Source organism: Panthera onca, chromosome B2 (genome assembly GCF_046562875.1).
Source record: "Panthera onca isolate mPanOnc1 chromosome B2, mPanOnc1 haplotype 2, whole genome shotgun sequence".
NCBI lineage: Eukaryota > Metazoa > Chordata > Mammalia > Carnivora > Felidae > Panthera > Panthera onca.
In genome coordinates, this window is record NC_138343.1 from 143,231,514 (window position 1) to 143,258,221 (window position 26,708).

General features: G+C 49.6%; 1 protein-coding gene and 1 long non-coding RNA gene across 2 annotated transcripts in view; one reads left to right on the plus strand and one right to left on the minus strand.

Annotated features, from left to right (window-relative positions):
• Positions 1-231: 231 nt before the first annotated feature.
• The window catches only part of IGF2R (insulin like growth factor 2 receptor), a 103,602-nt gene continuing 77,125 nt past the window's right edge, over positions 232-26,708 (plus strand). The window contains exons 1-2 of the mRNA XM_078447533.2: positions 232-600; positions 20,771-20,910. Coding sequence (XP_078303659.1) covers positions 446-600; positions 20,771-20,910 — 295 coding nt within the window. The 5' untranslated portion in view covers positions 232-445. The remainder of the gene's footprint in view (positions 601-20,770; positions 20,911-26,708) is intronic.
• Positions 19,012-24,896, minus strand: LOC144616447 (uncharacterized). The gene is made up of 2 exons (XR_013555845.1): positions 24,792-24,896; positions 19,012-19,333 (listed from the first exon to the last, which is right to left on the minus strand). It is a non-coding gene; the product is annotated as an uncharacterized LOC144616447 (long non-coding RNA).

The window sequence follows — 26,708 nt, forward strand, 5'->3', positions numbered from 1 at the left end:
GCAGGGAGTTAAGCGAGGCCCGGGTCACCGGTCCCCGCCGCCACCGGGACGCAGGCCCACGCCACGCACCTGCGCCCCGCGCCCCGCCGCGCCGCTTCCTGCCCCGCGCGTGCCGCGCTCACGTGACCGGGCCTGGGCGGAGCCGGGGCGGGCGGGGATCACCTGAACAAGGGAGTCATGTGAGCGGGGCGGGGGAGGGGGCGGTGCCGGGCGCGGTCACGTGACGCGGTTCCGGGGCCGCCGCCGCTGCCGCCGCCGCCGCCGCCGAGCCCAGCCGAGCCGAGCCGTGCGCCCCTCGGGCTCCCGCTCCGCTCCCGCTCGTCTCGCGCCTCTCTCCGTCTCCACCTCAGTCTCCGCCCTGGCGGCGCGACCATGTCCCGGGCGCGGCCCCCGGCAGCCGCGCGCCGCTAGCCCCGCGCTCGCCGCGCAGCCAGGGCCGGGCGCGATGGGGGCCGCCGCCGGCCGGAGCGCCCACCTGGGGCCCGCGCCCGCCGGCTGCCCGCTGCTCTCCCTGCTCCTGCTGCAGCTGCTGCTGCTGCTGCTCGTCTTGGCCCCGGGAGCCGCGCGGGCCCAGGGCGCCGAGTTCCCCGAGCTGTGCAGGTGGGTGGCCCGCCCGGGCGCAGGCTTCGCTCGAGGTGCCCGGGGCGCGCAGCGGGGCTGGTTTTGGGGGGGGGGGGTGGCTGGGGCGCTCTGCGGACGGGCTGGGCTCCCCGAGTCGCCTTTAGCCCGGGTTTGGGTTCCCTCGTCCCCGAGGGAAAGTTGCCCGCATAGTGGCGAAGGATGAGAGACAGAGGGGTCGCGCGGGCGGGGGGCGCGGGGTACTCGCCGTCCTGGCACTGGCCCAGGGTGGTGGGGGGGGGGCCCGCTGTCTCGCCACTTGTGGCTGTCACTAAGTCCGGGCGGCTTTGTGTGCGAGCAGCCGGCCGCCCCGACTCAACCGGGTGACACGCTGCGGGCGCCCTCCGCCCAGCGCCTGCCCTCTCACAGCGGTGCGCCTGCGAAAGTTGGAGGACGCAGGAACTACAGCTTTGCTTTGTTCCCGCTGCACGTTTTTCTCAAAGTTCCACCAGCGGGACTTTGGAGAGGCCCCTTAGTGTGGAAGGACACCCACACGAATGGCCTTACTGGGGTGGGAGGGGTTGGTTTCATTTGCTGATTGATTTCCTGCTTGTAGGTTTTCCATGTTCTCTTTAAAGTAGCTTTTCTGCAGAAGGTGACTTTTTTTTTTTTTTTTTTTTTTTGATCGAGGGAATGGAGGGTGGTCATCCTGTATTGGCTTTCAAGACTTTACCCTTCCACTTCTCCGAGCCTAACTTCCTGTCTAGTTGCTCACATGATGTCATTGTCTCTAGGGTGGATTATTCTAGTGGAGTCTTTTGCTCTGGGAATCATGATTGTATAATCGCTAGACCCGTCGAGGGCTGTTAGTGCCCTGTGCTGGTTAGGACAGGAGTCCTGGGGGTGGGGAGCTGCCCGTTAGGAGGATTTTCTGACCAACCTTTTCTGAGCTGTTTAGGATGACAGAAAATCCAACTTTTATTGATTTTTTAAACTTTGGTAAAAAGGGAGCAGGATGAAGAGCTCAGAAAGACCAGCAAACAGTCAAAGAGCTCCCAGTGGCAGTAGGAGGTTCCTTCTCAGAATGAGTTGAACCTGCTTTGAACTGAACTTTGAGTTTGTGGTGTGGTTTATGGGATTCTGGTTTTTCCCCTGTGTCAGAGATGGTCTCATTCGTACCTCTGAGGTTAGAGCTTGTTCTAAGGAGAGTGAGGCTGAGCTCACAACAGGAATTCTGTGCAAGGGCCATGTTCTTTATTTCTCTTCCCTTTTTTTTGTGGGGGGGGGGGGAACAGTCGGATGGAGGGTTCACTGCACATTCATTTTTAGGCAGGCTGCCTCCTCACATACATATTACACCGTAATGAGCATGGTGCATGGTACACACAAAAGGGGGGCAGCTTCTGCAAGGTCAGGCTACAGCTTGCGTTTAAAGAAGGTTTTGGAATAATGGCTGCTGTGAGCAGCCCTCTCCATAGGAAATTAACTCAGCTGGGCTAGTGGTATTGAAGTCTTGGATTTGTTAGCAAATTGGAATTTATCTTTTAAGGGCTAAGGTTAAAGTTGGCTTCAAGCGCAGACCCATACATAGTGGCTGAGGCAAGGGGCCCTTAGTTTCGCATTACGTTAGTCCTCACAGCCTCATCTGCGAGTGGAACATGGCCTCTGGGTCCAGTAGGCAATGGCCTTTGTATCTTTAACTTAGCAAATGCTAGAGAGTGCTCTTGGGTGATGTGCGCTGTTAGTGTGATAAATGTGTCCTCTGCAGTCTCAGAATGCCTTTAAAGTTGGCGTGTTTACTTTTTCTGCCAGAGTTCTGTAGGACAGCAAATCTCCCAGTTAATTCAGGGGTGTGCTTGCACACGTTTCTTTTCCCTGTTACCGCTCTGTGGTTTTGCGTTGAGACTTCTCCAGAGCCCTGCATAATCTCAGCTTTAAACTCCATATTCTGCCAAATGAAAACGTTCCTATTTGTTCCTGTTTTAAATGAATATCTTGGCTTAAATGCTTGTTACAACTTTTGGGTGTGTGTGTGTGTGTAAAAAATCTGTGTATTTTTATGAGATAACACTGGCTAAAAGTTCCTTGACTCGAGCGTATATTTGAAGAGTACGAATGGGAGCTGATAATTTGTTTTTAATGTCTGTATTTTTGAGAGGGAGAGTGCTGGCAGGGGAGGGGCAGAGAGAGGACAGAGGATCTGAAGCCGGCTCTGTGCTGGCAGCAGAGAGCCCAACGCGGGGCTCCAATCCACGAGCTTTGAGATCATGACCTGAGCTGAAGTCGGACGCTTAACCTACTGAGCCACCCGGGTGCCCCAGAGCTGATGATTTTTTTAATCAAGTATGAAAAGTTCTGCTAAGTATCACCAAAGCAGAGTGTGTTCAAGTGCCTTTTTATTCCATCTCTGGGTGTCCATTGGCTGAAATGTGAATAACCCACCCAGATCTCCAGTAGGGAGTATGGAAACTAGGCCGCTCCAAGTATTACTCTTTGCGGAGCTTGGTCAAGTGACAGCAGACCCTAGGTAGATGTCCCCAGTAGACTCAAGGATTACATTCCAAGTATTTGTAAATTGCTTGTTTGCAACACAGAACACAGTTTTCCATTGGAAATTGTCCGCGGTGGCTTGGTGCCTAGGGCAGTCCCCAGACACCCACCATCCACGCCATAGGTGGGGAGTGCCCAGACACTGTACAGCTTTAACTAGAGCCCTGCAGTAAATTCTCATCATCTCGAAATAATAGAGTTGGATCCTGGGAAGCAACTTCTCTGAAGCCCAGCTCTCTAGAACCAGAGAAGGCACTTTTCATCTGCAGTCCCTTAGAACCGACACGAGGGAGGTCGAGTCTGCTTCAGGGCTGCCTGCAGGTCACCTGGTGAGGCCCCCGGGGTGAGGGCAGAGCTTGGGGCCAGCCGCGGCCCTGCTCTCTCCTGGGGTAAGGCGGTGGCAGGGGTCCCGTCCCTGGTGCAGTTAGTTACCGGGAGGGATGCCGGCAACACAGAGAGCTATTTCAGCAGGATCTTTAACTGCATCTGTGCACCTGGGGGACAGAACTGGTCTCTGTGAGTTGTGCACTGGAAAGCAGGGACGAAAAAGGCGATGTTCCCGAAGTGTGTCTGGCTCTACGCAGTGCTTAATGTGCTTCTTGTTAGAGCAACTCAGTCGTGTGTTTTCTAAGACTCAAGAGCATTGCCGTGCCGGGTGAGTCCTGTGCTGTGGAAGAAGTTGGTGATTTTTAGTCACTGAGCTGTTTTTTGGGGAGGCAGTGTGCTAGCAGAAAGAAGGCATTTCCCGAGGCCGGTGTGAGTGGCTGTGGGTCTGGCCATGTACAGAGGTCCTGAGGAAGGAGGAGTGTTAATGCCGGTGAGGAATGTTTGGAGGTCAGTAGGGCTGGAACAGTGATAACAGGGGGGGGGGGTCGGGCAGAAGCCAGGCCTTGCAGAGTCGCCAGAAGTCACCCAAAGTGACCAAAATGCTCTCTGCTCGTCAGTAGCTTTACTCATCGCCGTGGGATTTACACTTTGTAAAATGCCGTCTTGCATCGTATGTAGTAGGTGAGTTTCCTGTTTGTTTAGGTGTTAACATCCTTAGTAAGTGAGGTCTTAATAGTTTGTACTAATTATAAAATAATGCATTGGGCTGCATGATTTAAGTAAAATACTTTATAATTTATTCAGAACAAGTTTCCTCCCAGTTGTTTGGGTACAAATGCTGGAAAGTTTTTATTATATCAAGAACAAGAGAATAACGAGGCCAGCCGGGAGTTGGGGTTGGTTTAGTTGCTGTCTCTAAGGAGATTTTTTTTTCCTGCGATTTTTCTGAAGGAACAATGCTTATATGCTTAATTTGGGCCACATGTTAAACCTGGACCACATGCATTTGTGTGTGTACATTTCTTGCAACAGTAAGTGTGGGAGAAGCCCAAGATGGTTAAATTATGGGTACATTAGACCTCATGCATTGATTCTTAGAGCAGCGTCCTGACAGATTCCCAGGAAATGAATTCCTGATTGGATTTCCCACCTTTTATCAGTGTTTCATAGAAAGAGTTTTAAAAGATGGGGCTGAGAAAAATGATTCAGATGTTCTCATCTGTATTTTGATCTTGGCATGTAAAACTGTATTGAGCTGGGCAGATGATTCAGTAGGGTATCAGAACTGGGACTTCGCGGCAGAAAGTACCTCATTACTTTGCTGGTTACTTCTTTTTTTGTTTTCTTCCTTTTTGTTGTCCTAGCCACAGAGGTCTATCTCTTGGTAATGCCCCCACTGGCCAGTGATGGTGTACGGGAAGGTGGAATACCTGTGGCCCCTTTGTGTCTTCCTCGTAGCTGACTCATGACCAGTGAGGGACAGAGGCCTGGACTTATGCTGATTGTGTCTCCTCGTGTTTGATCCTTGCAAGGTGACGCAGGATTCGGTTATTTTCCAGTAATTTCTTAAGCAGAGGGAAAATCAGGAGGAGCCAGAGCCGGAATGGAGACAGCACAAATGGAGCGGCGCATCGGAATCCTAGAAGTTTGTGCTGGCCACGACTGCTCTCCCTAGGGAGGCAGCAACCATGCACACCCTTCTCCTTATTTTTGTTAATTTTAAATAGTGTAATCTTAGTTTTGATTTTTCTCTTTGGTTTAGGAAAAATCTAGGTGTTAACCGGTTTTTGGCTAGTACGAATACAGCTGTTGAGTATTTGCAAACGAGTCCGTGTGGACTTGTGCATTCATTTTTCTCTTGAGTAGATACACAGGCGTGGAATTGTTCAACGTATGGTGTTTCACTCTGAGAGCTGTCACGCTGTATTCGGAGGTGAGTGTCCTTTTGCATTCCCACAAGCCACGTGTGAGAGTTCCAGTTCAGTGTCCGGGTCAACACTTGATCTTACCAGTTTTAGTTTTAGTCATTCTAGTGGGTTTGCAGTGTATCTCAGTGTGGTTTTAATTTCCGTATCCCCGATTCATGGTGTCGCATATCTTTCCTCGTATTTATTGGAATGTCTAATGATGTTGAACATCTTCCATGTGTTTATTGACCATTTGGACGGTCTTCAGCAATGTCTCTTTATTAAAACCAGTCTTTTGTCACCACTCTCCCCCCTGACAAAGTTTTGTGTGTGTGTGTGTGTGGGGGGGGGGCAGTGGTCATCTTAATGAGTTTTAAGAGCTCTTTATGTATTCTGAGTACAAGTCCTTAGGTATGTGTACTGTGTACTATGAATATTTTTTCCAGTCTTTGGCTTACCTTTTCATTTTCTTAATGTATACTTTGTCAACAGATATTTTTTCATTTTGATGAACTTCAATTTATTTTTTGTTTGCTAATTTATTTTTATTTATTTTGTAATTCTATTTTTTATTTTTTTAAATTTACATCCAAATTAGTTAGCATATAGTGCAACAATGATTTCAGGAGTAGATTCCTTAGTGCCCCTTACCCATTTAGCCCATCCCCCCTCCCACAACGCCTCCCGTAACCCTCAGTTTGTTCTCCATATTTATGAGTCTCTTCTGTTTTGTTCCCCTCCCTGTTTTTATATTATTTTTGTTTCCCTTCCCTTATGTTCATCTGTTTTGTCTCTTAAAGTCCTCATATAAGTGAAGTCATATGATATTTGTCTTTCTCTGACTAATTTCACTTAGCATAATACCCTCCAGTTCCATCCATGTAGTTGCAAATGGCAAGATTTCATTCTTTTTGATTGCTGAGTAATACTCCATTGTATATGTATATATACCACATCTTCTTTATCCATTCATCTGTCGATGGACCTTTGGGCTCTTTCCATACTTTGGTATTGTTGATAGTGCTGCTATAAACATGGGGGTGCATGTGTCCCTTCGAAACAGCACACCTGTATCCCGTGGATAAATGCCTAGTAGTGCAATTGCTGGGTCATAGGGTAGTTCTATTTTTAGTTTTTTGAGGCACCTCCAGACTTGTTTCCAGAGTGGCTGCACCAACTTGCATTCCCATTATCTTTTTTTTTTTTTTTTAACGGTTTGTGTTTTTTGTTTTTTGTGTTTTTTTTTGCAGCTTAAGAAATCTTGCCCTAAAGTTTCGCAACCTTAACTATATTGACGTTTAGGCTGGGTAATTCTCTGTCATGGGGGGCTCTTGTACATTATAGGATGTTACATAGCATCCCTGACGTCTACTCGCTAGATGCCAGGAGGGACCCCCCCCGCCCCCCGCCCTCTCAGTTATGACAGACAACATGTCTTCAGACATTTTAAATGGCTGCTGGTGGCCAAAATTACTTCCAGTTGAGAACCATTGGTCTACTCAAAGGTCAAACAGATTTTCTCTTATGGTTGTCTGGAAGTTTTATAGTTTTAACTTTTATGTTTAGCCCTAGGATCAGTTTTTTTTTGGGGGGGGGTTAATTTTTATGTATGGTGTGAGGAGAAGGTGAACGTATATTTCTTCCATGAATACATCTAGTTCTGTTTGCTAGTATTTTATATAGGATGCTTATAGCTGTGTTTTAGTGAGATTGGACTGTAATTTTCTTTGCCGTGCTGTTCTTGGCTGAGTTTAGCATCAAGAGCATGTTTGCTTTGTGGAAAGAGCTAGGAAGCTTTTAGTATTTTATATGTTGTGGAGCACTTTTGTGTAAGATGGGCATGTTCTCTTACTTAAATTTTGGTAGAACTCACCAGTAAAGCTCTCTGGGTCTGGTGTCTTTGAGGAGGTAGAGTACAGTGGGGGAGGAGTTTTGATTATGGTTTCAGTTTTATCCTCTTTATTTAGCTAGCTGGATTTGCAACTTTTTCTTGAGCCAGTTGACCGAAACTCCATATTTTCTAGGAAGTTGTCATGTTAATTTCACATTCGTATATAAAAACGCAGCATGCTACCTCCTAGTTTTGACAATAACCCTTTGTATCTCTAGGTAAGTTAAAAAATATTCTGATTTTAATTGTGCACTTTTTTCTTCATACTTACGAAAGATTTGTTTGTTTACCCTTTTCAGTCTTTAAAAGAACTACCGTTTTACATTCACCGTCTCTCTCACCATTTATTTTCAATTTTACTAATTTCTGCTCTCTATTGGTAATTTCATTGAAAAGCTTAGATCTTTTATTTTAAATCATTTTACGTAACATGAGATGAATTTAAAGCTATATGTTTCTTTGTTCTGAGGACTGTATCACTCAGAGGTTTGTTACATAGTTTTTTTTATCCTTAAATTTTAAATATTTTCTTTCAGGATGCAAAAGTTTAACTATTTCAACTTCCTGGACCCACTAATTTTTTAGAATCTTTTTTCCCCTAGGTAAATGGCTCCGTCCCCCTTCCCGCCCTGCCTCCCCCTTCCCCTCCCTGTCCCCCCCTCCCGTCCCGTCCCCCCCTCCCCTCCCCACTGTGGCTAGTAAACGTGGTGGAATTTAGTGACATTTCCCCTGTGGCCTAGCACCTAGTCAAGTTGGGAGTGTTCTGTGTGTTTGGAACAACTCCTTCTCCCTTTGGGTCAAAGTTTCTTTTATTGTGCTGTTCAGCTTTTCTTTACTGTAACTTATTCTTTGTGTTGCTCCTCTGGTCTTTTATACTTTGTATCTGGCTACTGCTATGAACAGAGTTCCAGAAGAATGTCTTGCTTCCTGTCTCCCAGTTTAGCCAATCTGTTGCTCATAGGTTCTTAAACGTTTTAATTTTTTAATTCTTCATTTTAACAAGGTCTCCAGTTGATATGTATCCAGAGCTGCCTGTGACCCCACCTGTCTTCACGGCCGTGCAGCTTTCATCATTTCTGGGAAGATGGGTTGGAAAGTTGTGCTCTCCTTGCTCTGTTACTTCTCCTTCCTTGGGCCCTGGGTCTTCTGCTGGAGTTTGCCCTCTCGTTTTCATGGCGGTGTCCTTCTGATGACTGGTGATTCTTGACTGTGGTCTTTGCAGTACGTCTCCTTCGGGACATTTGTTGCTTGTCCTAGTGCAGCTGTGCAGGGTAGGGCTGGCAGCAGTTGTTGGATCTTGGCTCTGAGTGGTTTGGGGGGAGCTTGGGGGATGGGCAGGGCGGGCCTCTGGCTGCTGTATCTCCCTGTCTGCTCTTCAGATCTCGGGAATTTCTGCCTTCCCAGGTATCCCCCCCCCCCCCCCCCCCCCCCCCCAGCCTGAGCCTGCCAGGAGATAGCTGATAAACTCTGTGTTCACTGCAGTTGGCCAAGTGCAGTGTGTTCTCCTAGGAGCTGGATTACGGAGTTGGCTGTGGCAGATCTCTTTTCTCTGGATCTCAGTTTCCTTTGCAAGAGAGGGCCGTTCGTTCTGGAAGCGGCCATCCTGGTTTGGAAATTGGACTCCTCTCTTTACGAGTTATAAGGTCTCAGGCCAGTCACTGATCCTTACAGACCTTGATTTCCTCTTGTGCCAAATCAGGGTGCTGGACAAGTTTTCAGGGCTGGTTTGAGAGTTAGAGAATTTCAGCGCCTGCCCCCTCCTCAGTGTTCAGAAACGGTGGTGGCGGTGATTACGTTTTGTCTGTTTAACGTTGCGTTGTCCCCATGATATTTTTAGCCTCTTACTCTGCACCCCCCCTCACCCCCCCACCTGCCCCGGGTTCTCCGTTAGTGCCGTGGGGTTTCTGCCTCAACCAGAGAGCATCTCTTCTGTAGCCGATTTCTACAGTGGCGCTCCACTGAAGAGTCCTTTTGAGAAAGAAATGTTTCCATCCTTTGAAGAAGTTGAAAAATCATCAGACTGTGTGATTCTCGGGGTCCATTTTGCATCCAGAATTCTGTGGTTGTGAAGTATGCATCCTTCAGGATTCCTTCGCTTGTGAGTTGGGGAAAAGCCCAACTCAGATTCCCTCGGACAAGGAGACGCTTGATGATAGGAGGTGTGGGCTTTGGGCCGATGCAGATGCCATATGGCCTGCGGCCCCGGGTCCTCCCCTGCCGTTTCCTTGGCTGGTCTGCCTTCCCCGGGGGCGGCCGCAGCCGTGCAGAACCGGCCTCCCCGGCCATCTCCTGGAGGGGTGAGAGGCCCAGCTGACTCCCGCCCGCCCGGGGCTGGGGGGGTGGGGAGGGGGGGGTGTCAGCAGTCAGGAGCGGCTGGTCCTCACCCCTCCCCCGGCTCCCCCTGCAGGGGGAGTGGGGCCCTGGGTCCCAGGCTGTGTGCTGTAGGTGGGGGCGGGGAGCCAGACGGCGGGCCGGGGTGGGGGAGGTGAGAAGAGCACTTCCTGAAGTCCACTGTGCTGTACAGCTGGAAAAACGGCTGCTGCTGGCTAGGTCCTTGAGGTGCCCCGAGCCGTGTGTCATCTGCCTATTTTCGTCCTTGTGTTAGCGGGTGCGGGGGGCCACGGTGGCGGAAATGCCAGTCGCTCTCCTTCCTGCGAGCACAGAACCTGCCCTTCAGATCAGCCAGAGATCTTTGGTGGGATTTTCCTGTTCACTTTTGTGTGCTTTTAGATCCCCTGGGGCAGCTGTGCCCTCGAGTAGACAGAGGGAGGGAGGGCGGCCTGCTTGGGCGGAGGGAGCAGATTCTTCTGAGTATTTCGGCTCACGGCGGGCGAGCGAGGCGACCTGTGGAAATTAGAGAGGCTGTGACCGTATCAACCTTAGTTTTGGTGCAGGGTATGGACGGAGAGATTACGAAATGTGGGAGCGGTGACAAATGGCCTTTGAGATGTGGTTGCCAGTGGGCGGCCTGGGAGGAAGGAGCCTTCGTGCTTGGGTGCCGTAAATACTCTCCGCGCACGCGTGCGTGTGTGGCACTAACCTGTGCATGTGGAGAGCCCACTGAGGCGTAGACGGCCCGGCGGGTTTGGACCAGGTGTAAATTTCATTTGTTGGCGTCAGACGTTAGCTTCGCTCTGAAACCGGCTCCGCCTGGTACGCCGATGCCTTGTCCTGGAAACAGTCTGCCTCCCAAGACTTCCTGCTCTTCGCCCCCTGTCTGAAAACAGAAAACCAAACCACCAGAATGGAAGTCCCGAAGAAGTGGGTTCCTACGAGTGACAAGGGTGCGTCTCCACTGAGTCACCCTCGCGGTTCCTCTGACCCTCCTCCACCTGCCGCCTGCCGCAGATGTTTACTCACCGCAGGCACAGTGGGAAGCCAGCGTGGCTTCTCTTTTCTGTCTTCTAGAGTCGCCCTTTGGTTGTCACTTTGGTTGACACTGGGGGAGGGACGAGCCACGGGTGGGGCCGTTTCCAAGAGGATGTGCAAGCTTAGCGCGCGGAGGAAGTGCCTCGAGCGGGGGACCCCGCGTCGGGTGCTCTGGAGGGGAGCACGGCTGACGTGGCTGGGGCGTGGCAGAGGGGCCGTTGGGGCGGGAGCAGCATGAGTGCCGGAGGGAGCAGGAGAGGCCTGGAAGGAAGAAGTAGCTGGGGACCGGGTCCCATAGGCCCTTGTAGTGAGGGACGGGGGGCCCCGGGAGGATTTTGAGCCCGGGAGTGACGTAGGGGATGGCCAAAAGGGGGAAGCTGGGAGTTTTGATAGACCAGGTTAGAAGTTACAGCAGGTCGGATGGGGGTTGTAGCAAAGGGTGTAGTGAGAAGTGGTGGGAGTTGGATATTTTGAAGGTGGGGCTGGTGATGGCTTCGGGATGCGAGGAGAGAGGGAGGTTCGGTCTCTGCAGTTGGAAGTTGTGTTGCGGTGGAGTTGCTGTTTTCGGAGGAGGGGAGAGCTGGTGGAGCTGCTCTACGGGGAAGACAGGGCATTCGGCTTGGCCGTGTCGCTGTGGGGATGCCTCCCGGCATCCAGGGTGGGCTCAAGCGGACCTCCGAGCTGTGCCTTCGGGCTGAGGGCAGTCCCTCGGGCTGGGGCTGTTTGGGGGCCACTGCGTATCAGGAGCACTGTATCGGGAGCACCGGAGCGAGTACTTAGGCAGTGGTGGAGGCAGAGTCTGAGGGACAGATGCTGGGGGACCTGCCGGGGAGGCCGACGAAGAGATGCCAGGGGCCTGGGACGGGAACCAAGACAGCGCGATGTCCCGGAAGGCCAGGGAAGACCGGGCTGGAGGAAGGAAGTGGTCAGGCGTGTCAGGTGGGAGCACCGACTGCCACAAAGGCGGAAAAGTGACCGTTGGCTTTGGCAGCACAGAGAGAGGTGTTTGGTGGTGACGATGGAGGTGTTGGTGAAAGCCTGGTTGGCTTTGAGGGAATGTGAGAGCACAGGACACGGGGACAGTAGGTTTGGAGTTTGCTGTAAAGGGATCAGAGCAGTGGCTGGTGGCTGCCCTGGCTTGTGGGATCAAGGGAGAGTGTCGTAAAAAGTGGGGTGTAGTGGTGCCTGGGTGGCTCAGTCGGTCAAGTGTCTGACTTCTGCTCAGGTCGTGATCTCACGGTGTGTGGGTTTGAGCCCCGCATCGGGCTCCCTGCTGTCAGCTCAGAGCCTGGAGCCTGCTTCCGATTCTGTGTCTCTCTTTCTCTCTCTCTGCCCCTCCCTGACTCATGCTCTGTCTCTCTCTGTCTCTCAAAAATAAATAAACATAAAAAAAATTTTTTAAAAAGTGGGGTGTAGCACGATAGGTTTGTACACTGAAGGGAGTGGTCCAGCACGGAGAGGAAGGTTGGTGACCCAGGGCGAAGGGAGAGAAGGAAGGAGAAGACAGAGGAAGCAAAACTCGGGGTGCTGTCCCCAAGTAGGGGACGAGTCTGGTGGCCAGGGTGCCGTGAAGCATGGGCCTTAGTGAGGTGAGGGAAGGCACAATGTGTGAGGACCATGCAGGTAAGCCATCAAGGTAGACTTGATGGAAACATGGGAGTTTCTGTCTTAACTTCCACAGCGAACTAAGAAGCACGACCTCTGCCGAGGGTAGCAGTTAAGCAAACAGCGGCCTTTTCTCTTCAGGTCACATTTACGTTGGTGACGCTTTTACTGTGGCCCTGTGGCGGAGGTGGCCTGTGCTCCGAGGCCGGACAGGCCTCTTTGGAGGGCTGGCTCAGCCACTTCCTGAGCTGGTGACAGGAGGTAAGGTCATGGATCTCAAAGGGCCATCGTGCTGTGTCTGCAGGGGGCACAGCACCGACCTGGACGGATTGGGTGAAGTTGAGTGATGGTGTTTGCAGACCGTTCAGCAGAAGTGTGGGCCACAGACTTGCCCTTGTTCTTCTAAGAGCTCGTGAGGCCGAGATGAGCTAGCGTTGACCTACTTAAGTGATCTCACGGAGGCGATGCCCACCCCGGCACTGACTGAGCGCCCTGTGTGTGTGTGGTTCCTTTTCCCGGTCGGGTGTTAGGTCCTGCTGAGCTGTGTGTGCCAGTCTGACATTGGAGCCTGGCATCTTCAAAGCAGAGCCTTTTCTCCCGTGTGAACCTTGCCGGCCGAATGAGCCCCCGACAGTGGCCTCACTGCCGTCCCGCAGCTGAGTTGACTGCCCGGCACCCAGGAGGGCAGACCGTCCCTGTGGTTGGAGCTCAGAAGGAATGGCACAGGGTCTGGGAGGGTTTTCTGGGACACCGGTGACAGCTTACCAGGGGGCGGAGCATTCGGGTTTGAATTCTATGCCATGCGCTGGTGGGTTGACTTTAAAAGCAGTCAAATTCAGATATCTGTGTAATGAGGGAGGTTTAGCCCATGATCCAAGCCTCCTTTATGCATAGGAGCAACAAAGTATTCAAGCATCCAGGTGATTACTCTGATTTTTAAAGAAGTCCTCACAGAGCAGGGTTGAGGGTTGAAATACAGGCCCGCATCCTGCTACCATATGGAGTGGACCTGAGCAAAAAGGCCACAGGCACAGCAGAGGAAAGACCGGCCGTCCTTCCTGGTAGCTTCGTGTTGCGAAGGGGCCCCTGTCAGTTTATTGAGAATCCCACACCTTGCACTGCAGTGGAACCTCCTTAGGAAGACTGTGTCCCGTCCTGTCCTTTGCCCCTGCTGCTCTGCCAGAGTTTCAGTGCATCAGGCTTCTGTTCTGGTGGGAGCTGGTGGCTCCGTGGCCTTAGCGTGGGTAGGCCCAAAGTGGGCTGTCCTGTCCCGAGAGATCCTGGGAGGCAGCAGAGGGGTGTGTGTGTGTGTGTGTGTGTGTGCATGTGTGTATGTGTGTGTGTGTGCGTGCCCTAAGGCCCCCACCCCCACCCCCCAGTCTCTGTCTTCAGCTCTGCCAGCTCTGTGGAGATGGCCCAAGACCAGGGCCTGCCCCTCTCACTTCCTGGCCAGTGTTACGTGACATTCCTTTAGGAGGGCTCCAAGCCAAAGTACCTTTTTTTTGTAAACTCCATTTTTAAAGCTGCCCGGAGCCTTCTATTGACCAGATGAAAGCCTTAAATCTTAGTCTCTCAAAAGTTGTACGTTCCTAGTCATGATTTTCCTCACGGTGACTTTGTGTGGCAGCTGAGTTTTGCAGATGAGGAAGTTGGGGCTTCAGAGATCAAGCATGTCCCACACAGCTGGGCAGGGTGGGGCGGGAGTCGGAGCCAGGTCTGTGGGCTCTCTCCACTCGCCCTGGCACCTTTCCAAGTGCAGCTCACCTCCCTCCCTATTTCACATGACCTCTGTTAGTCACTAGTGGCGCTGTTTTAAAGCTCTGCCCCCCCCCCCCCCCCCAAGCCCATCCCGTGGCGCCTTAGGCTCTGGTGCCGTCTCAGAGCCTTGCTTCCAGCAGGGTGCCTCTCTAGCCAGCTGGCTTCTCGCTCCCAGACCCTGCGGAACTACCTGGGAAAACCAAAAGCTGAAGTCTGGCACTTTCTTGCCTTTTTTTTTTTTTTTTTTTTTTTGTGGTGCAGGCCTCATATCTTTATCCACAGCTTTGTGGGTTTGTTAGAATAGGAAGTGAAGTACTTCCTATATAAGCTTTTGCCATGCTGTGTCAAACTCATGTGTCCCCTGGCCTTCAGACCGGGGTGCAGATTTATCGTGCCAAATCAGATTCTTCTCCCTTGGTGTCAGCCGCAGAGAGCTGTCGACAACAGTGGTCACAGCAAGCTCTTGTCCTTCTCCTGCAAATGTCCATTTTGGAAACCCTGCCTCTTTCCGCGCCCTCCTTTTCCCCTGCATCCTCCCCTCCCCCTTCTTAAATTTAGGAGACCGTTCCAGATTTTTGAAGGTTAGTGAGCTGGATATACGAGCTGAGAAACTATCTGGTAATGATAAGGGGCAGAAGTGAGCCAAACAATTTCCGGAATATTCTGCAAGAGGACTTGGATGCAGGCCAAAAGTAGGAAAATCTTTTTTTGATGTTCAGGTTGGAAAGACTTTCCCCCTCGTCCCCCAAATTTTAGATCTGCTGCTCACTCTAGATTCAGAGAAACATTCCTCAAGCCAGTTATTGTATGCTGTGAATTTAGAACGTATATTACTGAGCTTTGTTGTTCTTTTTTAAAAAAGAAACCAAATTATAGATTTGCACATGCTTATTAATTTTATTACTGATTCCATCATACCTGTATACTGCTTTTTATACCAATAATTAATTGTAGGCCAGTAATAAAAAGTTTAATGGCTACATGACCATTACCATAACCCTGACTCATAGAGCGTGAGGGAACGAAGGTATATTTCAGGAGTGTGGCTGTGTGGCACTACGTGTGAAGAGTTGGTGAGGGTTCATGGACCTGTTTTGTGTTGGAGCGAAGGAACTCAGTTTCCTGAGATTTTTTGTTTTCTTTAAGACGTTGGGCATAGCCTACATTTTATTTATTTAGTAAAAAATTTTTTTAATGTTTGTTTATTTTTGAAAGAGAGGGAGACAGAGTGTGAACAGGGGAGGGGCAGAGAGAGAGGAAGACACAGAATCCGAAACAGGCTCCAGGCTCCGAGCTGTCAGCACAGAGCCCGACGCGGGGCTCGAACTCACGGACCGTGAGAGATTATGACCCGAGCCGAATTCGGACGGTTTACCGACTGAGCCACCCAGCCGCCACATATCCTACATTTCGTAACTGAATTTTATGTATTTGATTTTAAAATGTTAGTTGTTTTAAAAAATGTAAGGACCGCAAATTCCGTTTTGCAAGATACCACGGTTTTGCAGGTATTCAGTGATGACAGATGTGAAAACTTACTTGTCCCAGTAAGATGCCAAGTTCAAATAGTTTAAGCCTACTGTCCAGGTGTACCTCTGTGGCTTTTCCTTTTGAATTTTCTTTCTTCTGGACAGACCTCAGTCAGTGGAGATGGTTCTGCGTTTCTTCATGAAGCTTTCTGAGCTCCAGGCGATTGTGTTTGGCCAGCTGGATTTGCTTCTTCGTCGCTGCCCCTAGATTGGTTTATTCTTGACCAGGACGGGCCCCGCGTGTGGCATTTGCTGGAGCAGTATTGGGAGAGTGGAAATGCCTTCCTGCTTCTGGCTTGGTTGACAGTATGCTACTTGTGTGCCTCCTTCTCACTGGTAATCTGCCAACACCTTTCAGGATATTATGAAATTCAAACCAAATGAGATTAAAATGGAGCCTCTGTCCACCGAACAGACACATGGCCTGACTGTGGTCGTCCAGGACACTTTCAGCAGGGGCGGTGGGATTGCAGTCAGGGGCAGACAGTTTTGAGCTTTCTACAAGGGAAGGGCTTGGCCTGTGTGCTCGGTTTTTATGGTGAAATTGCCATGTTCGCGGCACATTTCAGGAGCAGGATCCACTTTAAAATCAGAGCTGTCCAAAGCCATTTGCCTTGTGTGTGACTTCTGCCCCCTCCACCATTCCCTGCTGGATACGAAGGAGTGATCGTAGGATATTTCTGAGTTTCTGGTGACACCGTGAGACTCTTGGTTGGGGTTTTAAAGGGCAGCTCTCCGCTGAGCCAAGTACATGTTTTAAAGGAGAGTGAGTGTGAGATGCGTCTCCTTCTCAGTGGCGTCCTCACCCAGCTTGGATACGCAGGGGGGCGAGGGCAGCTGTGGGTAGGGGCTCAGGGATCGATGCTCTTTCTTCAGGAACCACCGGGTGAGTGAGGAAAGAGGTTGCAGAAGGCACCTTTGGGGTTCGGCAGTTCAGACTGTGCAGAAGAGCAGCGGAAGCGGACGGGGGTCGAGAGCAGAAGTGCAAACCCTGGGGGGAGCTCGAGTTCGGCAAGTGCACGGTCTGTGGGCCACCGTGGCTGGGGCAGCCTGGGTCTTCCACGGGCTCACTGTGGCTTCGCTCAGTCTGGGAGCCCACGCAGTACGGATGGAATCTGTCGTTTTGGAGGCATTTATTGCGACAGGACTATAACTAAAGTTTTGTGGAATATTTTGTCAGTTTCAGTGTTGTAATTGAAACTATTTTCTGCGAAGTTAAAAACGCTTTTGAAAACTGAAACGAAATGAAGCAGTTCGCTGGAGTGGTTAAGCACTTGCCCTTGGAGCTCAGGTAGACCAGGCACATTTCATGGTTCTGTGGCTTTGGGCAGGGGACTTGGTCTTCTGAGCCTTGGGATCTTTGGCTCTCAGGCCAGGGTGCTCGGGACCGTGGGAGGACGGTGGCTTTGCTGGGAGAGGCGTGCAGAGCCACCGCCCTGGTCCCCCACGGCTTTGTTCCCGGCGGCCGTGGGCCTGCTCGTCATCGTTCTGGGAGGGGAGGCCGTGACCACCCTGAGGAGCCATGCGGCTGGGGACACCTACCAAGAGCCAGCATTGCATGGTGGGCACTGCCAGTCGTGCTGGTGTCACAGCTGTGGATCGAGAGGACTTATTGTGCCTACGTGCGTATCTAGAATCGTCAGGTTTGCATGGAAATGAATTTGGATTTTTGGAGAGTGGGAGGGGGACGTCGGCTGACTACGTTTCACGCTCTGGAAAGTGAGGTAGAACGGCAAGGGTCTTGCTTGCTTTTGCTAACTTTTCAAAGCCAAGGTTCTCGCACAGAAGACGTGTCCAGAAGAGCAGTTTTCACTGGGAATCGGCTGCGTCCTCTCCTCTGAGGATGTTGGCCGAATGTCGCAAGGCTGGGACAGCGGGCAGGGCTGCTGGTGCTGTTTCCCATTGACCAACTGCTTCCTTGGGCCTTTGTGGTTCTCCCTTGTTACACCTCCTTGTGCCCCGTCCTTTCCCTCGGGGTGGGGGTGGGGGTGGTGTATAGGGTAGAAGCCACGGTGACCTGGAAGACTTGATGCAGATTGGGGTGTTAGAGATTCAAGGAGACGCCCACAGGCTTTCAGACCTGTCTCGTTGCGGGAGATGTTTGTATAGCAGACGTATTCAAGATGTGCACGCAAGTGTATGTGTGTGTGTAGACTGCATTTCCACTCAGCTTGCAAATATTTTCTTCCAGACGCTTGGTAGTGTAGATTAGAAACATGCCGTGGCCATTCCGTCATTTTTAAGTGGCGTGGCCAAGGAGTCTTCGAACCTGGGTGTTTCAGGTTGGGTTTGTGAGTGTCATTGAAGGTGCCAGCCTGGAGGGGCTGCCCTGTGGTAGGTGGCTCTGGCAACCCCCAGAAAGAAGCCAGGGCCCAAGAACTTTCATAGGGTCCTCATTGCCCCTCACTCCCATAGCCACTTACCATTTTGATAAATCTTGACAAAGCAAATAGGAAATGCAAATGGAGAAAAGAAATAAAATTGGACAGAGCAACAATTTTCTTGCTAGGGACACTGATTTCCAGATAATCAAGACAATCTTCCCCGTTTTGCTCCCCCCCCCCCCATCTCTTTTCTGCTCCCTAAACACACACTTTTTACAACTACCTTATTTAAATATCACCTCTGCGAAACCAGCAGCGGAATTCTGTTTTTAAGAAAAGCGTAGCATTTTAGGCGCTGTGTGGATTGCTTTAGAGTTGATTCCTACTAGTTGATTCATTCTAAAATGATACCTTTATGTACCTTGCTCGTATACTCAGGGTTGTGAAACACTTTCATGATACCACTATTAAGGTTTTAGATTTGATGTGTTAGTATCCCAGAAAAACATGGCCGTTGCTCTTGAATAAGAGATTAGCATTTTTTAAAAATTAACTGTAATTAATAGAAAAGTTTTGCTAATACTCTGCAAAGTAAAAACACTACCTTAAAATTTTAAGGAAAGACCCATAGTGTCTTTGAATGGCCTTCCTTTGTTTCAAGTACTAGATGAAAACGACATTGTTTACTCTGCAAAGCAAAGCCCTACTGTAGCCAGCCTCCCCATGTCCTTGACCTTACCTGCTGCTTGCTCTGCTTACCCGTCTCCCTCCAGCCTCATTGCCCTCTTTCCTTTTCTGTCACGATGCTAAATTCATTCCCTCCTCGGGGCCTAGCAGTGGTCCATCTGCTGGCATATTCTTCCCACCATATCTTCCCGAGTTGCTCCTTTTTGTTGTTCGGGTCCCAGGGAAAACACTATCTCAAGACTTTCCAGGCTCAAGTACGCCCTTGGTCATTTCCTGTCCCACGCTGGTTTGTTTTGTCATTGCACTTGGCGTACCAGCGTGTGAAATGGCTTACCTGTTCATTTTATTTTTGTTTACTGTGTATTTGTTTACCCCTTTATGTTCTGTCCTCCACTGGAGGGCAGGGGGCTTTTGGTCTCTGATCATCGCTGCACCCCTCAGTGCCTCTGCAGTGAGTTGTTAAGAAATATTTGTGAAGCAAATGAATAAAGAAAGGCTAGTGAAGGTCAAAGGAAACAGGCCTTTATTGATGACGTTCTCATGCCTGGTCATACTTGGGTCATTTTCTCTTGTCTTTAGCCCTCATGACTTTAGGAGATAACTCTAAGGGGTTACTGATAAAGATGCTGAGTTCAAAATTGGTGGATGCCAGAGGGAAGGGGGTGCCTGGGGGCGTAGATAACTTGGGTGGAGGAGAGAGGGAGGAAAAGGTTTCCAGTTACGGAATGAACAAGGCACGGGGATAAAAGGCACAGCACAGGGAATAAAGTCCACGGTATTGTAACAGGTTGTATGGTGGCCGATGGTAACTTCACTTGTGAGCACAGCCTAAGGAAGAGAGAGAATGAATTACCATGTTGCACACTTGAAACTAATTAACATTGTGTGTCAACTAAGCTTGAAAACATAAAAATACAAAATAAAAACAAGAAGCTTAGTTCAATGGTAACTGCTTCTGAGCCTGGCCTTACCTCCCGCCCGCCCAGCCCGTTTTTCAGGTTTCCAGTAGCTGGCTGTCACAACCTCTAGGGGAGCACTCTGGGGTGTTCCTGTCCCTTTGCTTCTTGGCACGGAAATTTTGGTCAGTCCCCACACCTAGGTTCGGGAGAATGCTTGGTTCCTTGCCTGCCACCACCCCGCTCTTGGGGCTCGTCTGTTACTGGACAGGGCTGCTGGAGGTGGGGCGGGGGGGGGGAGAGGGGGCCCACATCCCTGCAGGGGAGGGCCATGTTGCCTGCTGGGTTGTGGAGTCTTTGTCCTGAGGCCCGGCGGAAGGGGGCTCTGGGAAGTGCATCGCCACTTCTGTGAGCGAGTGCCTTCTGTCATCAAGGTGCTGCTTTGGGGAGATCAGCTCTGGCTACACCTCAGTGGTCTCAGGGTTCAGCGACCTCCAGGTGTCCCCCCCCCCCCACACCCCCACTCCAACAACTCCTAAGCCTTCTCTCCAGCCACTGTTGAATTAATACAGTATCTTTGCATTTTGCAAGGAACTTTTTCGTTGCTTTCCTCATTTCCTGTCTTTAGCCTTGCTGAGGAAATGACCCCTGTTTTACAAAAACGACAAAACATTCTCCCCAGGAAGAGTAGAGAATGGAGAATAATTGTTTTGACAGAACGGACAAGCCATCATTTTGTCCCAAGTATGCAGATTGCCTCCTTAACAAGTACTTGGTGTTTACTTGGCAGAGGTTTGAACGGAGAGTGTTTGAATGCCTGTAAAATGCTTGATGTAGTGGGTCCAGCTTAAGTAAAGTTTGTCTGATTTTGAAGCCAATAGTTGATTCGTTGCACCACTTTGTCTTGTCCCTTTGGATGTGAACTGTAGCCGTAAGAGGTAAAACCGGAGACTGTCTTTCATGCCATCGCTAGTGTTTATATAGAATAACCAAAGTTTAAAACAATTCTTTGGCTCTTCAGCATTCCAGTGCTGATTGGAAAGGTTGCGATCTTATATTCAACGTGATTCTGGGGCAGTTACTTATGTGAGTTGATACTGTTTAATGGTAGAGTTTTAAGTATTTTGATGATGGTCAGTCTTGTGGCAGCTTCAGGGCGGACTGAACCAGCGCGAGGTGGTATTTAGTGGTTTCTGCCCTGGCTTCTGTTCAACTTAACATAGTTTGACTTTAGTATTTTTTGGCTAACGAAAGTGTGTCTTTTAGGTTGTGGCAGTCTTAAGTAAATGTGGCTTGCATGTGAAGCCAGGGAGAAGCTTAATTATTGGCAGATCAGTGACAGTGACAAATTGTTTTTCTTCCTTTCTAGTTATACATGGGAAGCTGTTGATACCAAAAATAACATGCTTTATAAGATCAGCATCTGTGGAAATCTGGATATTGCCCAGTGTGGGCAAGCAAGTGCTGTTTGTATGTACGACTCCAAGACAAGCAGCTATCACTCTGTGGGTAAGTAGAAAGTTCTCCTTACTTTACCGGTTGTGTGGGATCCCAGTTTTGCAAAAATGACTATGTACATAGAGCTGTCTACACGTATGCTTATATGTGCTTATATACATTTTTCATCTTTTATAATAAAGTGGTAACAATTTTAGATGTCCAGTGTGAAATCAGATTAGCTTACTTCCATCTAGTGGATACTGTTGGCCAATCATGAAGAATTGTGCACATTTGTATCTATTGTCACGAAGAATTGTGCACATTTGTATCTATTGATACAGAAGGATGTTTCTTATATGGCTCTGCCTTCTTATGTTTTTCTTAAACCCCATCTTTACTTTCTCCCTGCTTCACACTTACTTCTTCCAGCTGGTGCCCAGCCCCTGACCCGCTTCTACCCTTCAGGTTGTCCGTATTCACATGGGACAAGAGGTGGTCACCAGTTTTCAGCTTGTATTAAAAATTAAATAGTCCTGAGAACCACCAATCCAAGAGAAAGAAGTGCAGACTTTTCTTTCCCAGGACTCATTTCATTTCCCCAAATGCCCTCCTTTGGGGTTAGGATCCCTTTCTTACTGGTGAGGATGAGGGGCCCAAGGTGGCCAACAGCAGCCGCCCTACCAAGTTACAGGGAACAGCAAAGGGCGGGGGGTGGGGAGGCTTAAAGGAAGAGACACAGGGCAGGGCTACACATGGCAGCCCTTTCTCTTGGTTGGTCCGTGGATGTCCATCGTGACCTTCGACCAACACAGTTTGAACGGTGCAATGTGACCGTGAAGGACAGTCACGAAACAAAGGCCTGCGTGTGACTGGGGACAGGGTGGTAGCTGGGAGAGGGCACTCAGGTGTTTGCATTTGGGAGGGTCAGCTTGCCGTGGTAGCTCTGTCTGTCGTTTTTAATGAAAACGCCTAAACACGGTTAAAAGGGCTTTTTAGAAAGTAATGTTTAGGGCGATAAGAGTAAGGTCTGTGAGGTCTGCTGGTAGAGGCAGCTTCTCTTAGTTTCTTCTCTTCCGACGGGGACACTGTCTAGATTGGAAACACTGGTAAGAGGGGGTTGAGGCTCAGGACAGAGGTCTGAGAAAGCGCCATGTTATTCTGAAGTCGTGGGTTGGACAAATTGTATTTTCTCATAGATTTAAAAACTTGCAAATGATATGGCCAACTTCCTGCTGTTCTGTTTTGATGCTTTATGAAGGAGGGCACTAGTGGGCCTGTTGGTCAGGGTTACTCAGGTTTCCAGAAAAAGGAAAGGTAGTTTTCCTCTTGACTTCACTATAATATTTGACTACAGTGTTTCCGACTGATGAAATACAGTGTAGCAGATGGCTATTGGATACAGACAAGTAAATCGCTAGAGGTATGATTTGTGAAGCTAGGTTGGCTGGACAGAATTTGACAATGACCAAGTTGAGTTGGCTTTGAAAACCAGGCGGGAGAGTCGATCTTTTCTGAGATGTTGGTAGTGGATCCATCATAGATTCTGTGTGACAGTAATGGGGGAGGTGATCTGATAAAATACATTTTTAGGAAGCTGGGCCCAATGGAATAGGAGAGGTTGGTTAAAGGGGAGAAGCCAGAGGTAACTAGATGAATTGAAAGCCAAGTTACAGGTTGATTAAGATACAAACTAGCAGTTTCTGGTCTCATTTTACTCCCAGACACACACGACAGTTACTTTCCCCTGAACTTCACACTCCCAGAGGGAGAGGACATACGCTGGGTAATGGAGACTTTCAGCATCGCCCTGTCCTTCACCTCAAGAAAGCAAACTAGTAGAAGTGGGTGCAAATGACTTTCACAGTAGCACAGAGATAATCTTGAGTCAGATCTAGTTCTGCTAACTTGTATTATATAATGGAAATAACCGACTGTGTTATTGTGAATTTCGTTTTGGGGCGCCTGGGTGGCTCAGTCAGTTGAGTGTCCGACTTCTCAAGTCATGATCTCATGGTTCGTGGGTTCAAGCCCCACGTTGCGCTCTTTGCTGACAGCTCAGAGCCTGGAGCCTGCTTCCGATTCTCTGTCTCCTTTTTTCTCTCTGGCCCTCCCCCACTCACACTCTGTCTCTCTCAAAAATAAATATGAAAACAATTTTTAAAAAATTTGGTTTCATAACTAAATAATAACTAAATTTGTTATGCGCTTATGTGCCAGGCATTATGTTTTTAAGTAAAATATCTTCTTCAGCTTATTCAGCAACTTTTTGAAGTAGGTGACTCCATTTCCCTGATTTTATAAATGAAGAAACTGAAGCACAAAATAGATACAGGAGCTTGTCAGAGGTTGCATGATTATGGACGTGAATGCTGACAGGCAAGCTCCAGAGCCTGTGTCCTTATTTGAGGCCGTGTTGCTTTGTGAGTTATAGGGTCACATCGGACAGTTCGAGAGGTGATATGCGGAACCACGGTGGGAAGTCTGAACTCCCGGCTCTGAGAGGGCAGCTGAGAAACTAACTTCCTATGAACTTGTTAGAAAGGAAAAAAAAATGTGAATTCTGAAAACAGCTACAAAAACTGGAGCTCCCAATAGGCAGGAGAACAGAAAAGCTAGGAAAGCAATAGATCAAAATATATATGAGAAGTTAATGCATAACCAAAAGTTTGGGTGTAATTTAGCAATTTATCTATTAGGAAACAGCTTTAGACCTCTCCTTCGTACCCTATAACAGAAATTACAGATCAGTTAAAATTAAAATAAAATGATTAGAACATCGGGAAGAAATGTAGCAAAACAGATAGATAATCTAGGGGTGGTAGGAGCTTCTCTTAATAAATGATTAGAAAAACACACAGCCTGGGGCACCTGGGTGGCTCAGTCACCGAGGTGACTCTTGGTGTCCTGTCCGACTCTTGGTATTGGCTCAGGTCATGATTTCACAGTTTGTGAGATCAAGCCCCGTGTCAGGCTCTGCGCTGACAGTGCAGAGCCCGCTTGGGATTCTCTCTCTCCCTCTCTCTGCCCCTCCCTGCCTCAAAATAAGTAAATAAACTTAAAAAAAGGTCGGGGGCGGGGGCGGGGTGCAGGCGAAGGACCAAGAACCCAAGGAAAAATGGCAGTCTGAAGACTGGCGGTTTACAATAGAAGAAATCCAAGATGCTCAGTGCAACTGCATTTGTAAGCCAGGTATAAATGCAAATCGAAGCAATAATGAAATCTCATTTTTTCTTCTATCAAATGTGCAGAAAGTTTAAACGGGAAGATGGTGGTTCTGTAACCCTTTGGGAAGGTAATCATCGATGTGCGTTAGTGCCCACAAAGGCCGTTTCTGTTCTTAGAAACGGATAGTAGTAAGACCTCAACTTTGGTTTAAACAACACTACATCAGTTTTGATTTAAAAAATCTTGCATTAGTTCTTTCTTAGGCAAACGGTACTGCTACGTATATAAATCTAGCAGAGTTCAGCAGCCATTTGTAGGGGACCCGTGAACATCATTTGGTTCTGTTTACGACCTAGTTGAACCACCTTCACCACAATTTAAAACGACGTATACGTTTCCCCTATTTGATTTCCTTTGAAAGTACTTCAGATGTCTGATCTGAAAGTTAGAACTTAGGCACTAGCAATAATTACAAATGTAGTTGAAACTTCTCATAAGCCTAAATTCTCTTAGAATTTCTAAGTTCTAGTACTGTGTCACCCGTCTCAGTCGGTTGCGACTCAGTTGTAACCTGTGGGTTGGAGTCATAACATTGAACATTGCAAGTCGGTAGAAATACTATGCTCACGTTCCTCCTGACATCCCAAATGCTAATTCTTTGGCCTTAGTTGAGTTAATCTTTCTGAGGGCTAAAAAACTATGTATATCTACTTCAGGAAACCTGTTAGCACATGTAGCTGAAGTAACATACCCACCAGGGAAGGGTGGTAATTGCGGTTACTTACCGTCAAAGCCTCGGATTCTGACCGGCTTCTTGCTGGTGACCTGGGTAGGACACAGTGAATCCGGTTGTCGTTGCCGCATCAAGTGACTTCCTTTACTCTCAGGAGGCTGGCCCCTGACTTCAGATGCTAGTTGGATGGTTTGATTCTTGTGCGCACTGGGGGAAATCTATGACAGTCATTCAGGTTGATCGCTGCACTGAATTTTGCATCTCTGACTCCTAAGATGTGAAAATCTCTTTTCCTCTTAAGCCCTGTATTCTTTCCTTTTTTAAAAAAACATATAATTCTATTGGATATTTAAGATGATATCTGGGAGAGTTTTAGATAGAACTCCTGTTTCTGTCTTACGGCCTCTCCTGAGAGTCTGGCAATAATATCTGTTAGACTTTAAAACCCAGATTCCCATAACCTACTTTTGTAAATCTTAACCAGTAGAGGAATTAGTACTGTATACAGATTTTTTGTACAAGTTTTTTTTTTTTTTTTTTTTTTTTTGTAGCATTGTTAACTGTGGCAAATGTGCTGGCCCACCCTAACTCTAGTTGAACAAGTTGTATATTTTATTCTGATTTACTTGGTTAAGTCACATCTGAAAAGATATACGTATAAATTATATTTTGAAACAGCCAACACTTAATATTCATTTATTTATTTGTAACAAATACTTGAATGACTCAGTCACTAAAACAGACAAAAATCCCTTTTCTTGTGGAGCTTACATACTAGTAGTTGAGTGGGAGACAAACACAAATACTGGCTAGGTAGCGTATTAGAGTGTGATGGATGTAAAAAAGAAAAGGAGGGACAGTCAGGAGTGCTGGAGGTCTCGGGAGTGTGTGTGTTCAAGAATATTAAACGGGGTAAGTGTCGCTGAGAAAGTGACATTTAAGCAAAGACTTGGAGCTGAGGGAGTCAGGTGGCTCTGGGGGAGCAGCCAGTGCAAGGGACGGGGGGGGGGGGGGAGTATCAGAGAGGGGAGGGTAATTGGTGGTAGCAAGAATAGAAATCTCTTTTGAAGAGTGTTAATACAAAGAGGGGCAGCAAAATGAGGCAGCAGCTGGAGGGAAAAATCGGGCAGCGAGGAGGATTCTTGGTTCGGTGAAAGGACACGTGAATAGTACACGTTGAAGGACACGACACGATAAAGAAGGGAAAGTGGGTAACGGGGGAAGCCTTGCTGGAGCACATTGGTGACTAGCACGGGGAGGGCTGTCTCCCTGTCTGACAGGCCCTGATCGAGGTGTTGGGGAGGCCCGGTGGCCGTGCGGTGGGCCCTGAGGCCGCCTGCGAAGTTGGGACCGCCGGGGCTTGCGGCCTCAGCGAGGCCGAGTTGCGAGCTCGGCTGGGCTCGGCCGGGGGCGCCGAGGGTTGCAGGCGAGGCCTGGTAGGCCTGGAGCGCGGCCTGGTCTGGCGGGCTCTGGTGAGCGCGGCCTGGCGCGCAGGGTCTGCAGGACCCGGCGCGGCCTGGCCTGTAGAGCGTGGCCTGGTCTGGCGGGTACGGGCGAGCGTGGCCTGGCGGGCCTGGCGCGCAGGGTCTGCAGGACCCGGCGCGGCCTGGCCTGTAGAGCGTGGCCTGGTCTGGCGGGTACGGGCGAGCGTGGCCTGGCGGGCCCCCTGGTGCGCAGGGTCGGGAGGACCGGACGCGGCCTGGCCGGTAGAGCGTGGCCTGGTCTGGCGGGTCCGGGTGAGTGCGGCCTGGTCTGGCGGGCCCGGGCGAGCGCGGCCTGGAGGGCCCGGCCTGGAGAGCGCTGTCTGGCGGACCCAGCGCGTGGTCTGGCGGACCCGGCGCGGTCTGGGGGACCTGGCCTGGAGACCGAGGTCTGGCAGACTCGCCACGGCCTGGCGGGCCCGGCAAGCACGGTTTGGTCTGGCGGGCCCAGGCGAGCGCGGCCTGGTCTGGCGGGCCCGGCCTGGGGA